This window comes from Lonchura striata, chromosome 18, assembly GCF_050655825.1.
Source record: "Lonchura striata isolate lonStrDom1 chromosome 18, ASM5065582v1, whole genome shotgun sequence".
Taxonomy (NCBI): Eukaryota; Metazoa; Chordata; class Aves; order Passeriformes; family Estrildidae; genus Lonchura; species Lonchura striata.
This window is the reverse complement of record NC_140720.1, coordinates 2586269-2600395: the sequence shown is the minus strand read 5'-3', so window position 1 is coordinate 2600395 and position 14127 is coordinate 2586269. Positions and strand designations below refer to the sequence as shown.

General features: G+C 59.4%; 1 protein-coding gene across 4 annotated transcripts in view; it reads right to left on the bottom strand.

The window, feature by feature from the left end:
* Positions 1–12474, bottom strand: part of SLC39A11 (solute carrier family 39 member 11) — a 91949-nt gene extending 79475 nt beyond the window's left edge. For 2 of the 4 annotated variants that reach the window (XM_077787397.2, XM_085556633.1), the window contains exons 1-4: positions 12301–12474; positions 11013–11126; positions 9679–9717; positions 4930–5088 (exon numbers count right to left, since the gene is read on the bottom strand). In XM_077787397.2, coding sequence (XP_077643523.1) covers positions 4930–5088; positions 9679–9717; positions 11013–11120 — 306 coding nt within the window. In that variant the 5' untranslated portion in view covers positions 11121–11126; positions 12301–12474. The remainder of the gene's footprint in view (positions 1–4929; positions 5089–9678; positions 9718–11012; positions 11127–12300) is intronic. The other 2 variants (XM_085556634.1, XM_085556635.1) reach the window with 1 other exon arrangement.
* Between the last annotated feature and the right edge of the window lie 1653 nt (positions 12475–14127).

The window sequence follows — 14127 nt, the reverse complement described above, 5'->3', positions numbered from 1 at the left end:
CAGCATCTCCTCCTCAGCTGGAGGATGAACAAACACCCGGGGGGAAAAGGCAAAGATAAAGATGTAATAGATTAGATCTGCCTTTTGTGAGGAGTGGAATGACTCCAGCTGCTCAGGCACCACTGGAGCTGGGAGCTTAACCCTTCCTCTGCCACGGGCACACCCCAGCTCCAGCGGGGCTGAGGCAGGGGAAGAACCCTCCTGGCTGGCAGCAGGCAGGGCTGGGCTGCCAGGGAGTCGATAGAAGCTTTTGGGGGTGGCTGCTGTCCAGCCTGGAGCTGTGCCAGGGCTCCCAACCAGCCTCACTGGCACCGAGAGGGAACCAGCCACACACCCTGGGGGGAAATGCGGGCTCCAGGGCAAGGGAGATGGCCCCAGAGCACACTGCCAGCCTCACCAAACTTTTGTTTTTCATTTCAACTGGCTCAGCTCGACCCTCTCCCCACAACCTGCCGAGTTTCTTCCCAAAGCATCCCAAAATTCCCATCCTGAAGCCAGCTGCAGTGACACAGAGCCCCCCACCCCTGCCAGCTCTCCTGCCCCTTCCCAAGGCAGCCAGGGGCAGGAAAAGCAGCCTTGGGATGAACAGACCCTGACAGGGTGGCTCCTGCCCCTTCTCCAGGAGGAGAACACACACACAGCACTATTTTGGGATAAAAACCCTCCCCCAGCTCCACCTGAGGGGATAAATCCTCCTTGTCCACGTCCCAGCCAGCAGAATTCCCATGGCATGAGCGTGTCCCACATGGAGCAAAGCAGGCAGGAGAGAGCAGCTCTGCTCCCAGCAGCATTGCAGCTGGATTTGAGGACAGATTTGGATGGTTTTACACCTGCACTGCTCCCTGCAAGGCCAGCACCCTCCTCCCTGTCCTTCTCACTGCACCCCACTCCACTTCCCCCAAAAACCACCCAGCACAAACTCCAGCCACCAGAACAGGTGGGGTTTTGTGGGAACCCAGAGCTTCCCTCTGGCTGCCCTGGCAGGTCTGGGACCCTGGCAGGGTCAGGAACCCCCTGGACAGAGCCCCCAGAGACACTGGCTGTGATCTCTGTCCATGGAAAAGAGTTTTCAATCTTACAGGGTGAATAACCAGCTCTGAGTGTTTGATATCAGTAATAATTAAGTGTGGCACGGGTGCAAAAGTAAAATTTTAGGATTCCAGATGAGGGGTTCAAAGGGGACAAGATGGAGGAAATTGGGTGTGCCTTGTCCTTTTTCTCCTTCTTCATGCCCTCCATGTCTCACTGTGGTGTTGGCATTTTTCTGTTGGTTCAGGCTGGGGACACACTGTCCAACGTAGGTGACAGATATTGGCACGTTATTGTAAATCCAGCCCAGGGAGTTTCTGGTATTTAATGTTTGTCACATCCCACTGAGGGCAGAGCCCCACACGCTGCCCTGCAGGACAGAGCTGGGCAGGGCAGCAGAACATGTGAGAGATAAACAGAATAAACAACCTGGAAACCAGCACAGACCAATTATGGCTTCTGCTTTGGCAGCAGGGCTGACAGACAGAGACTTTTACAATCCCAAAATCATCAATACCTCAGACTCCAACAGGGTTTGTGCTCCAGCTGCTTCTCCATCCTGCTGGCAAACTCCAGCCTAGCCCAGGAGGATGCCCTGGCACAGGGAGAGCAACAGCAAAGGGCAGAGCTCGGGGCCAAACAGCTCCCAGGGGATCCAAGAGCAGCTCCTGCATCCTGCAGGGTGTTTGGGAACCCCAAAAAACCCAAAGAGAGGGCGAGGAGAGGAAGGAGAGTCCCAGCAGGGGCATTTCAGCCACTGGCACTGGGAGTGGGTCTCAGGCTGGGGTGTGTGTTCAATTCCCATCTTGGGGCAGGTCTCTGCTGTTCTTCGGGCAGTTTTCTTTATCTCTCCCACAACCAACCCTCCCTTCAGTAGATATCTTCTGTTCATTGGCTATTAATTATTAATTATCTTCTGTTCATGGGTTAATTATTAATTATCTTCTATTCATGGCCACTGAGTGTCCCTGCATGGCTGAGAAAATTCCATCATCCATGGGGAGATGCTGCACCCAGGGGAGGAGCCAAGAATTCCTACCTGGATCCAATCTGACCTGGGAACAGCACAGCAGCCTTTGCCCCCTGCATTCCCAGAGGAGCAGCTTCCTTCCCCCTGCATTCCCAGAGGAGCAGCTTCCTTCCCCCTGCATTCCCAGAGGAGCAGCTTCCTTCCCCCTGCATTCCCAGAGGAGCAGCTTCCTTCCCCCTGCATTCCCAGAGGAGCAGCTTCCTTCCCCCTGCATTCCCAGAGGAGCAGCTTTCTTCCCCCTGCATTCCCAGAGGAGCAGCTTCCTTCCCCCTGCATTCCCAGAGGAGCAGCTTCCTTCCCCCTGCATTCCCAGAGGAGCAGCTTCCTTCCCCCTGCATTCCCAGGGGAGCAGCTTTCTTCCCCCTGCATTCCCAGAGGAGCCCAGGCCCATCTCCCCCAGCCCTGGAGCTCCAAGGAAAACTCCCCCCTTGTGCAGGATCCTGCTCCAGCAGAAGCACAGCTGGCACTGCAGGAGGGCTGAGCCCCCTGGGATGGGGCTGAGCCACCTCCCTGACCCACATTTCTGACTCTGGCAGTGTGGGTTTGTATTACTGCATTTTTATTTTATTTTTTCCCTAATAAAGGACTGGTATTCTTGCTTCCACATCTTTGCCTGAGAGCCCCTTAATTTCAAAATTGTAATAATTCAAAGGGAGGGGGTTCACATTTTCCATTTCAGGGGAGGATCCTGCTTTCCTTAGCAGACACCTGGGCTTTTCAAACCAAGACAGAGTGACCCCACAACTTCCAGCGACCCCACAACATCCAGCAATTCTCCTCCCAGCTGAGATGCACCTGACTGGAGCTGTGACCCTGTCAGGAGAGGCTCCAAAATCCAGGGGAAAAAAAAAGCCTCTGGTGCTACAGACTCCTAAAAACCTCCCATTCCTTCCTCACAACCACAGGCCAGTAAAATCCCACTGAGCTAAATATGAAAATGGAAGGATCTCCTTGGAAATTTTGGAAATCTCTTCACTGACTGCACCATTCTCACGTCCCCAGCTGCAGAAATCCACCAGCTCCCCATTTATTGATATTTTTAGCAGCAGGCTCAGGCTGCCTGCTTGGGTTGAGCAGCACTGCCAGGGCTGGCAGCTCTGCAGATGAAGCCCCTGGGCTGGGACACGAGGTCACACCTGAGCTGTTTGAGGAGTGCTGCCAGCCACAAGAACAAAAGCAGAAGTGTGAAGGGAGAAAAAAACAGGAAGATTAAAAGAAAAAACCAACAGAGCTCAGCGAGCCTAAAGCTGCATCCAGCACGGCCAGAGCCAGGGGAAATCACAAAATCATTAAATCTGGGAGAGAATCCATCCGTGCCTGGCGAGCAGCAGCTCTTCCCTGCAGCTGGAGGAAGGGCAGGAACCCCCAAACTGGGAATTCCCACTGCCAGCACTGGGATGAGCCCTCAGACTGGGAATTCCCACTGATAAACACTGGGATGAGCCCCAAACTGGGAATTCCCACTGATAAACACTGGGATGAGCCCCCAAACTGGGAATTCCCACTGCCAGCACTGGGATGAGCCCCCAAACTGGGAATTCCCACTGCCAGCACTGGGATGAGCCCCAGACTGGGAATTCCCACTGATAAACACTGGGATGAACCCCAAACTGGGAATTCCCACTGCCAGCACTGGGATGAGCCCCAGACTGGGAATTCCCACTGATAAACACTGGGATGAGCCCCAAACTGGGAATTCCCACTGATAAACACTGGGATGAGCCCCAAACTGGGAATTCCCACTGATAAACACTGGGATGAGCCCCCAGACTGGGAATTCCCACTGATAAACACTGGGATGAGCCCCCAGACTGGGAATTCCCACTGATAAACACTGGGATGAGCCCCCAGACTGGGAATTCCCACTGATAAACACTGGGATGAGCCCCCAGACTGGGAATACCCACTGCCAGCACTGGAGCAGCCCCCCAGCCCCCCAATTCCCACTCACCATCACTGGGATGAGCCCCCAGCCTGGACATTCCCACTGATAAACACTGGATGAGCCCCCAGCCCCACAATTCCAAATGACAGCACTGGGATGAGCCCTCAGAGTGGGAATTCCCACTCACCAGCACTGGGATCATTCCCCATTCCCACTCACCAGCACTGGGATCATTCCCCATTCCCATTCACCAGCACTGGGATCATTCCCCATTCCCATTCACCAGCACTGGGATCATTCCCCATTCCCATTCACCAGCACTGGGATCATTCCCCATTCCCACTCACCAGCACCGGGATCATTCCCAGCCCAGTTCCCACTCACCAGCACTGGGATCATTCCCCATTCCCACTCACCAGCACTGGGATCATTCCCAGCCCAGTTCCCACTCACCAGCACTGGGATCATTCCCCATTCCCACTCACCAGCACTGGGATCATTCCCCATTCCCATTCACCAGCACTGGGATCATTCCCAGCCCAGTTCCCACTCACCAGCACTGGGATCATTCCCAGCCCAGTTCCCATTCACCAGCACTGGGATCATTCCCCATTCCCACTCACCAGCACTGGGATCATTCCCCATTCCCATTCACCAGCACTGGGATCATTCCCAGCCCAGTTCCCACTCACCAGCACTGGGATCATTCCCAGTTCCCACTCACCAGCACTGGGATCATTCCCAGTTCCCACTCACCAGCACTGGGATCATTCCCCATTCCCACTCACCAGCACTGGGATCATTCCCCATTCCCACTCACCAGCACTGGGATCATTCCCCATTCCCACTCACCAGCACTGGGATCATTCCCAGCCCAGTTCCCACTCACCAGCACTGGGATCATTCCCAGTTCCCACTCACCAGCACTGGGATCATTCCCCATTCCCACTCACCAGCACTGGGATCATTCCCCATTCCCACTCACCAGCACTGGGAGCAGCAGGTCGGCCCCGTACACGAACGCTGCCCCCAGGGCAAAGCCCGCGGCCACCGGGAAGAAGGAGAAGGCCCCAAAGGCCCCGGATTCCTCGGCCAGCTCGATGGCCGGGGCCAGCAGGGACCAGTAGGACGCTGCCAGCATCACCTGGGGACACAAGGGGAGTGGTGAGACCCCCTGGAAGCTGAAATCCCAAAGGAGAAGCGGGTGCAGGATGCAGTGGAAGGAGCCCAGGGCTGCAGCAGGAGGATGCTGTGGGGAAGGTGAGCCCAGCTCTGCCCAGCAGCCCCCAGGAGCCCAGAAAATTCCCTTGGCAGGATGCTCAGAGCCACAGGGATGGTTTGGGCTGGAAAAGACCTCAAAGCCCATCCAGTGCCACCGTGGCAGGGACCCTTCCCACTGTCCCAGGTGCTCCCAGTCCTGCCCAGCCTGGCCTTGGGCACTGCCAGGGATCCAGGGGCAGCCACAGCTGCTCTGGGCACCTGTGCCAGCGTCCCAACACCCTCCCAGAGAATTCCTTCCCAACTTCCAACCCAAACCTCCTCTCCTCAGCTCCAAGGCCCTGACGAGGAGCTGCTGCCCAGCTCTGCCACCCCCAGCCCCTCCTCAGGAGGGAGGAAGGAGCTGCCTGTGCTGCAGACACCAGTCCCTGGGGGTTGTGTAAATCTGAGCTGCCTGTGAGTAAGAAGAACGAGGGCTGTCATGTCAGGCTTAAGCACGGCTGTCAAACCTCATATTTCAAATGCCACCTCCTTTAAAAAACAACCACACGCCCCAACGTGGCAACACAGGCAACAGGGAGAGGCTCAGGAGAATTATGTTGTCAGCTCACGTTAAGCTATCATTTCCCCACGGCAAACAGAGCCCTGACAGAGCTCAGCCCCCAGATCCTGCCAGGATCCCACAGCTCAGGGGAGCTGACACAGCTGAGGCAGCCCCAGGTGCAGGAAAAGGGATTTATTCCATGGGTTTGTGTTGTGCAGATCAGGTCTGGAGGCTTTGTCATGGATTTACAGAGCACTCCAAGCTGCAGGGGAGCCCTTCAGCAGCTTGCCCCGAGCTCAGGGTGGGATTTAGGGATTTAGGATCTCCTGCCCACCCAGGGCAGGGTCAGAGCCTGGTTTCAGCTGATCCCAGGAGTGAGAAAAGGGAGGATTCCTGCCAAGGACCCGGCTGCAGTGACAAATTCACTCTGATCTCAAAGCTCTGCAGTGGCTCAGCCGGGGACAGCAGCCAGGCCCAGTGTCCCCAAGGCAGCTGGTGGCAAAGGCAGGAATAAAAGGCAGGAAAATCCCCCTGGATCAACAAACCTGGAACCAGAGAGGATTTTCCACAGCTTCCCCTCGCTCCAGCCCCATGGAGCCAGGGAGCCAAAGTGGATTTGGGGCATTCTCACAGCCTTTGTGCCCCAAAGATGCCACAATGCCATCAATCCAGCAGGACTGGGAAAACACAGGGCAGGCGGGATCAGCTCAGGGACCCAGAGCATCACAAACCCTGCCCAGCAGTGGGACAGGAGACAAAAAACCAACCAGGGCAATGAATCCAGATCCGTGCCCACACTCTGGTGGGAATCCCTCCAAACACAGCAGGATTTCAACCCAAACCTCTCCCAGGGCTGGGCATCTCCTTCCACCAGGACTCAGAGCAGGAATCTCCCAAATTCTGGGCTGTCCTCAGCCCCCAAGCCCAGGGATCCAGCACTGCCCCCGTGGCTGTGGAGCCACGCAGGAGCTTTTGTGTTAAAATTCAGAATAAACTGAGCCATGAGCTTCACACCCAGGGCTGGGCTACCATTAAATCCCTCATTAAAGCAGAAAGTCCTGGTGGGATCCCTGGGGTGGGAATGGGAACACCAAGGGAAAGGTGGGGAGCAGGAAATCCTGGAAAAGGAGATGGGAAAGGCAGGTGGAAGATGAAGACATTGGCAGGGCACTTTCCTTGCCAAACTTTTCCACCTGGCTCCATAAAGGCTCCATTAAGCAGCCTCAGCTGAGCTCTGTGAATCCCCGGTGCAGTTTGAAGGGATTCTTTGATCTGGGGAGGGCTGAGGGTGAATTCCTGCTGCACCTGGGACAGGGAAAAAGCAAAGTGCAGCCCTGCCTGTCCCAGTGTCACAGCCCTGCCTGTCCCCTCAGTGTCACATTCCTGCCGGTCCCATTGTCACATCCCTGCCTGTCCCCTCAGTGTCACAACACTGCCTGTGTAAGTGTCACACTCCTGCCTGTCCCAATGTCACAACCCTGCCTGTCCCATAGTCACAGCCCTGCCTGTTCCCTCACTGTCACATTCCTGCCTGTCCCCTCAGTGCCACATTCCTGCCTGTCCCAGTGTCACAGCCCTGCCTGTCCCCTCAGTGTCACATTCCTGCCGGTCCCATTGTCACATTCCTGCCTGTCCCAGTGTCACAACCCTGCCTGTCCCAGTGTCACATTCCTGCCTGTTCCAATGTCACATTCCTGCCTGTCCCATTGTCACATTCCTGCCTGTCCCCTCACTGTCACATTCCTGCCTGTTCCCTCAGTGCCACATTCCTGCCTGTCCCCTCAGTGTCACAGCCCAGGGCTGGCAGCTCCCCCCTGAGCCCTGCCTGTCCAGCAGGGAAGGAGCAGCCCCAGAGCCCCTAAAATGCACATTAAACACCAAGAGGGGACAAATCTGCTGCCACCTCCCATCAGGGTGACCGAGACCTGACGAGGGGCAGCTCCAGGGAGCGCTGGGGCAGCCAGGACCCAAATCCTTTGGGATTTTTGGCCTGGGGCAGAGAGGCACATCCCGCCCAGGGCTGGCACCGGGCACTGCCGGCTGAGGACGTCCCTGGGAAGGGCCAGCGTGTCCCTGCAGTGTCCCTGGGCTCAGCCTGGCCTCACGGCCGGGCTCTTGCCCAACCCAAACCCGTCTGTGCCAGGCAAAGCTGTGCCAGGCTGCAGGAAATGGGCTGCAGGTGTTTGCTCCTGGTGCCTGAGCCCAGCCCTGCAGCAGCACAGAGAGCGGCTGGGGGGGAAGAAAAATAAAAAAATCTCATTTAAGGATATGAAGATTTAAGAGAAAAGGCAGAATTTCCCATCAGATCACCCAGCAAGCAAAGCTTTGTCTCTATGGAAACACATCACCTCGGAGGATCCTGCCTGCAGAAGCCTGGATTAGCTGGGACTTCCAGAGAGGGAACTGAGGCAGGGGAAAGGCAAAGGGGAAAAGGAGGGGGGAAAGGGGAAAAAAAGGAGGGGGAAAGGGAAAAAAAAAGGAGGGGGAAAGGGAAAAAAAAAGGAGGGGGAAAGGGAAAAAAAAAGGAGGGGGAAAGGGAAAAAAAAGGAGGGGGAAAGGGGCAAAAAAACGAGGGGGAAAGGGGCAAAAAAACGAGGGGGAAAGGGGCAAAAAAACGAGGGGGAAAGGGGCAAAAAAACGAGGGGGAAAGGGGCAAAAAAACGAGGGGGAAAGGGGCAAAAAACCGAGGGGGAAAGGGGTAAAAAAACGAGGGGGAAAGGGGCAAAAAAACGAGGGGGAAAGGGGCAAAAAAACGAGGGGGAAAGGGGCAAAAAAAGGAGGGGAAGGAAAAAAAGGGGAAGAAAAAAAAGGGGAAGAAAAAAAAAAGGGGAAGGAGGAACAAAGGGGGAAAGGAGAAAAAAACAAAGGGGGAAAGGAAAAGGTTCCTCGTGTTGTTAAACCCTTCTGAGGCAGGGAAAGGATGAGACCCAGCTGTTGGCCAAGCAATGGCAATGCTGGCCAGCTGGGAAAATTCAAACTCAGGGGGATCCTGGTGTCCCCAGGGCTGCCTGGCCCTGGTGTCCCTGGTGTCCCCAGGGCTGCCTGGCCCCTGCAGCACCCCAGGAACAATTCCCCCTTGCTGTTCCCAGGGAAAAGCTAATGTTTGCAGGAGTTCTGCTTCCTGAGCCACACCTGGGCCCGGCAGGGCTGACTCAGAGCTGCTGGCAGGGTGACCTGGTGGCCTCAGCAGGGACAGCCAGGCCTCATCCTGATGGGATTCCTGCAGAAACGTCAGCCCAAGGATCCCCCAGAGCCACCAAGGTGAACAGTCCTCCCCCTGCAGGGAGCAAACCCAGCTGCTGGCACCCAGGTGCCACCTGCCCTGGCAGGACACAGCCAGGGGCACCTGGCAGAGCCCAGGTGAGCCCAGCACGCAGGTGGGAAGGGGCAGCTCCCCCCAGAGCACATCCCAGGTGCCCTCCAGCACCTGCAGGGTGGGGTTTGGCAGCTGGACTCGAGCTTTAATGAGGGAAACAATTTAATGAGCCTGGGTGAGGCCCCACCTGCCCCAGCACCTGGGCAGGGGCAGCCCCACATTGCCAATCCCCTGCACAGCTCCCAAATCCCAGGTTTTCCTCCAGGAAAAGCTGCCAGGAGCCCCACAGGTCACATGCAGGTTCCATGGAGAGCTGCAGCTCTCTCTTCCCTCTCCCCACAAGATTTAAAGCACCCCTGGGGAAGCACAAAGCCAGCAGCCCCCAGCACAGCTCTCCTGCCCATCCCAGTGCTCCCAGTGCCCCCAGTGCCACCCAGAGCCCCCAGGAAACCAGGGGGGTTTGAGTGCAGGGAGCCAGAGCAGCGTGGGCAGCTCGGCCGCCTCGTGACCGTCCCGGTGCCAGGAGCAGCCTGAGCCCTTCCCTGCCCTCAGGGAATCCTCCAAGGGATTTTAACTCCAGTGGGCAACCAAACCAAGCGTGGAGGGGCTGCAGAGAACACGGAGGAGGAGGAGGAGGAGGAGGATGCTGCACTCACCCCTGCGGCGAAGCCCAGGCTCCCATCGAGGATCCGCCTCTGGAACAAACCAAGCACAAAGCAGCCTGAGCCCCTGGTGACAGCACTGCCACGGTGTTGGGGAGCTGGGAAAGGTGTCCCCAGGCTGCACAGGGACCTGCACAACAGGCAATGGCTTCCCATTGCCAGGAGACAGGGTTAGGTGGGATTTTGGGAAGGAGTTGTTCCCTGGGATGGGATTCCCAGAGCAGCTGTGGCTGCCCCTGGTCCCTGGCAGTGCCCAAGGCCAGGCTGGACAGGGCTGGGACATCCTGGGACAGTAGAAGGTGTCCCTGCCACCCCAGGGCAGGTTTTGCCCCCTCCCCAAGGAAGAAAAGCAAAGTGCTCCTCCAAAGGGAGCCTCACTTGGCAGCCACCTCCTGAATAAATCATCACAAGACCAAGGCATAAATAATAAATCCATCTGGGCAATTTGGAACACCCTGGCAAGGGGGGCTCTAAATTTGGATCCAGGATGACTTAAACTCCTCAGTTTGCTCGTTCTGACCCAAATCCTGCCCTGGAAACGTGGCAGCAAAACCAGGTTAGAGGCAGGGAAGCTGCTGCTCCCAGCCCAGAGCCCCAGGAGCTGCAGAGCCCCAGGAGCACATCCTGGGCTCAGCAATTCACTTTCCTTCCCCTCCTGGGTGTTGGGAGAGGAGCTGGATTTTTCTTCTTCTTGTCCCCCAGAGCTGGGAGCAGACAGGAGAACCCAGCCATGAGCAGGGCACAGCCCAGATCCTCTGGGATGCCAGGGCTGAGGAGGGATGCCAGGGCTCACCTGCCCCTGGATCAGGATCTGTGGGATCCCCAGGGCTCACCTGCCCTTGGATTGGGACCCTGTGGGGTCCCCAGGGCTCCCCTGCCCCTGGTTCAGGATCTGTGGGGTGCCAGGGCTCCCCTGTCCTTGGATCAGGATTTGTGGGACCCCAGGGGCTGTCCCAGGGCTCCCCTGCCCCTGGATCAGGATCTGTGGGGTCCCCAAGGTTCCCCTGCCCTGGGATTAGGATCCAGGGGGTGCCAGGGCAGGATCCGGGGGGTGCCAGGGCAGGATCCGGGGGGGTGCCAGGGCAGGATCCGGGGGGGTGCCAGGGCAGGATCCGGGGGGTGCCAGGGCAGGATCCGGGGGGTGCCAGGGCAGGATCCGGGGGGGTGCCAGGGCAGGATCCGGGGGTGCCAGGGCAGGATCCGGGGGTGCCAGGGCAGGATCCGGGGGGTGCCAGGGCAGGATCCAGGGGGTGCCAGGGCAGGATCCGGGGGTGCCAGGGCAGGATCCGGGGGGTGCCAGGGCAGGATCCGGGGGGTGCCAGGCTCACCTGCCCGCTGGAGAAGACGAACACCAGCGCCGAGCCCGCCGCCGTCAGCCCCCAGGTGAGCAGCGTCCCCAGCAGCGCCTGCGGCACCGGCCCCGCTCCCGGGATCATGCTGGCCTAGGAGACAGCAGCAACCTCGGGGAGCAGCCAGGGAGCCCCCAAATCCCAGCCAGACCCCTCTGCACAGCAGGGCTCCAGCCAGCTCAGCCATCTTCCCCTGACTCCTGTCTGTCCCTTAGGAGACTTTGTCACTAAAGCTCAGCGGGTCCCAGCACATCCCGCTGGAGCAGAACCCCAGCAGGATTTGGGGTCAGACCTCACCCAGGCCCCTTTTTTGTGCCCTCAGTCTGACTTTTCTGGTGTGGAAGGTGAAAACGCTCAGAGCAGCTGCTCCCCGCACCTCGGGAAAGGGGAAAAGGGCAACAAAGCCCCGGGGATGGGCAACAAAGCCCAGGAGGGGATGGCCCAGGGAGCAGCTGTGCCACGGAAATACAGCCGGGCTGGAAATGCATCACACACGCCTGCATGGATGCATTTATAGGGAAAAACATGGAGTGTACAGGCACTGATAGATTTATGTGTGACTGTGTAAGAAATACACACACCCCACCTCCAAAGGCTCCCCCAGCCTTGTCCCGGGGCTTTTCCCAGCCCCTGCAGCTGCGTGCCCGGCTCAGACCCCCCCAGCCCCCCAGGAAAATTCCCCTTCCTACAGGGGGTCCTGCAGCCCACCCGAACACCCCCAAATCCCCCTCCCAACCCCTCCCCGGCACCCCCGGGCCCTCCAGCCGTGGGGCCGGTCCCAGCACCACCGAATCCTCCGAACCTGGAGCCTCCGGACCCCCGAGTCCCCCAAACCCCCAAACCTGGAGTCCCCAAACCCCCAAACCTGGAACCCCCGGACCCCCAAACCTGGAACCCCCGGACCTCCAAACCTGGAACCCCCGGACCTCCAAACCCCCAAACCTGGAGTCCCCAGTCCCCCAAACCACCGAACCTGGAGCCCCCAGACACCCCGGACCTCCGAGCCCCCAAGCCTGGAGCCCCCGGACCCCCCAGACCCCCAAATCTGGACCCCCCCTGACCCCACAAACCTGGAGCCCCGCAACCCCGAGCCCCCAAACCCGGGCCCCCCGGGGCAGCCCCAGGACCCCCGCAACCCCGGACACCCCCGAGCCGCTGGCCTGCCCAGGACCCCTGACCCCCAAACCCGCAGCCCCGGAGCTCCCGACCCACGCAGAGCCGCCGAACCTCCAAACGCGGCGCCCCGGGACCCCCGCAACCCGCACACCTGGGGCTGGGGGGCGGTGCGGGGGCGCGCTGGCACACGGTGGGTGCTGGAGCAGCCCGAGCCGGGCGGTCCGTTCGGTTCGGTTCGGTTCCGTTCCGTTCCGTTCCGTTCCCGGTCCCCGCGCCCGGCCCGGGCCGGTCCCGCCGCCACTTCCGGGTGCGCACACGTGTCCGCGGGCTGGCCCCGCCCCCCGCGGCGCTCAGCCAATGGCAGCGCGGCGGGGGCGGGCCGCCCGCGGCTCTGCGGTTGGCGCGGGCGCGCCGGGCACGAAGCGAGGCGGGCGGGCGGCGCGGGCGGGCGCGACAAGGCGGCGGTGCCGCTGTCACCGCCACTGTCACCGCCTGTCCCCGCCGCAGAGACCCCCGGACACAGCCCCGCCTTGGCACCGGAGCGCCCCGAGAGCCCTTCCCTACCGACACCCCCGCCATCAGCCCCGCTAATTAGCAACGTTAATGAGCAGCACGTGCAGCGTGGGGCAGCGCGCGGGGGCGAGCGGAGCCGGCTCGGTGGCCAGCGGCGTCACTGTCACTCGGGGTGCAGCCAGTGTCACCTGTCCGCCCGTGGGGGCTACAGAACCCCGGGATTCCTGAGGCTGGAAGAGACTTCTGGGGTCACAGCCTTGTCCCCAGCCCAGAGCTCTGAGTGCCACCTCCAGGGACGGGCGCTCCAAACCTCCCCTGGCAGCTCCTCCGACGTTTCACAACCTTGCCACGGGGGAACACCTCCTGATGCCCAAGCTGGGCACCCCAAACCATCACTGCTGGGGGCAGAGACATCCCTGTCACCGATTGCCCCCCGCCACAGAGCCCCGTGTCCCCTCCTGTGCCACGGCAGACGGAGCAGGGGTGGCACAAGGACACAGCTTTGTGACACAGCCCCCGCTCAGCCCCGCTGCCCCAGCTGGGAAAGGTCAGGGCCGTTTGAAAGCTCCGTGATTTAGGATTTAATCAATCTGGCCCCGTAATTGCTGCATCCCTCATTAGCTGCAGGGCCAGGCAGATGCAGGGCCAGGTGCCAGCAGGGAGGGACACGGGGACAGACGCACAGAGCTGGCCCCGCCACCCCGGGGATCCCCGGCCGGCTGTGACAGGGCAGGGGACAGCTGTGACCCGGCAGGGCTGGCCCTGGGGACACGGTGACACGCTGCACCGGGCTGGGGGCGGCTGGCAATGATGGCTCTGCCTGGGGACGTGTGGGTGGCAATGGGGACAGTGATGGCTCTGTGCAGGAGCACCAGCAAAATCAACTGCCACCCCTGTTCCGACAGTGTCACTTCTGTGGGCAGAGACACTTGAGTGTCACAGCCCTGCTTGTCCCAGTGTCACATTCCTGCCTGTCCCCTCACTGTCACATCCCTGCCTGTGTCAGTGTCACAGCCCTCCATTGTCACATCCCTGCCTGTCCCTTCAGTGCCACAACCCTGCTTGTCCCAGTGTCACATCCCTGCCTGTCCCAATGTCACAACCCTGCCTGTCCCCTCAGTGTCACAGCCCTGACTGTGTCAGTGTCCCATTCCTGACTTGTCCCATTGTCACATTCCTGCCTGTCCCAATGTCACAGCCCTGCCTGTCCCAATGTCACATTCCTGCCTGTTCCCTCAGTGTCACAGCCCTGCCTGTCCCATTGTCACAACCCTGCCTGTCCCATTGTCACATACCTGCCTGTTCCCTCAGTGTCACAGCCCTGCCTGTCCCATTGTCACATTCCTGCCTGTCCCAGTGTCACATTCCTGCCTGTCCCATAGTCACATTCCTGCCTGTCCCCTCACTGTCACATTCCTGCCTGTTCCAATGTCATATTGCTGCCTGTTCCAATGTCACATTCCTG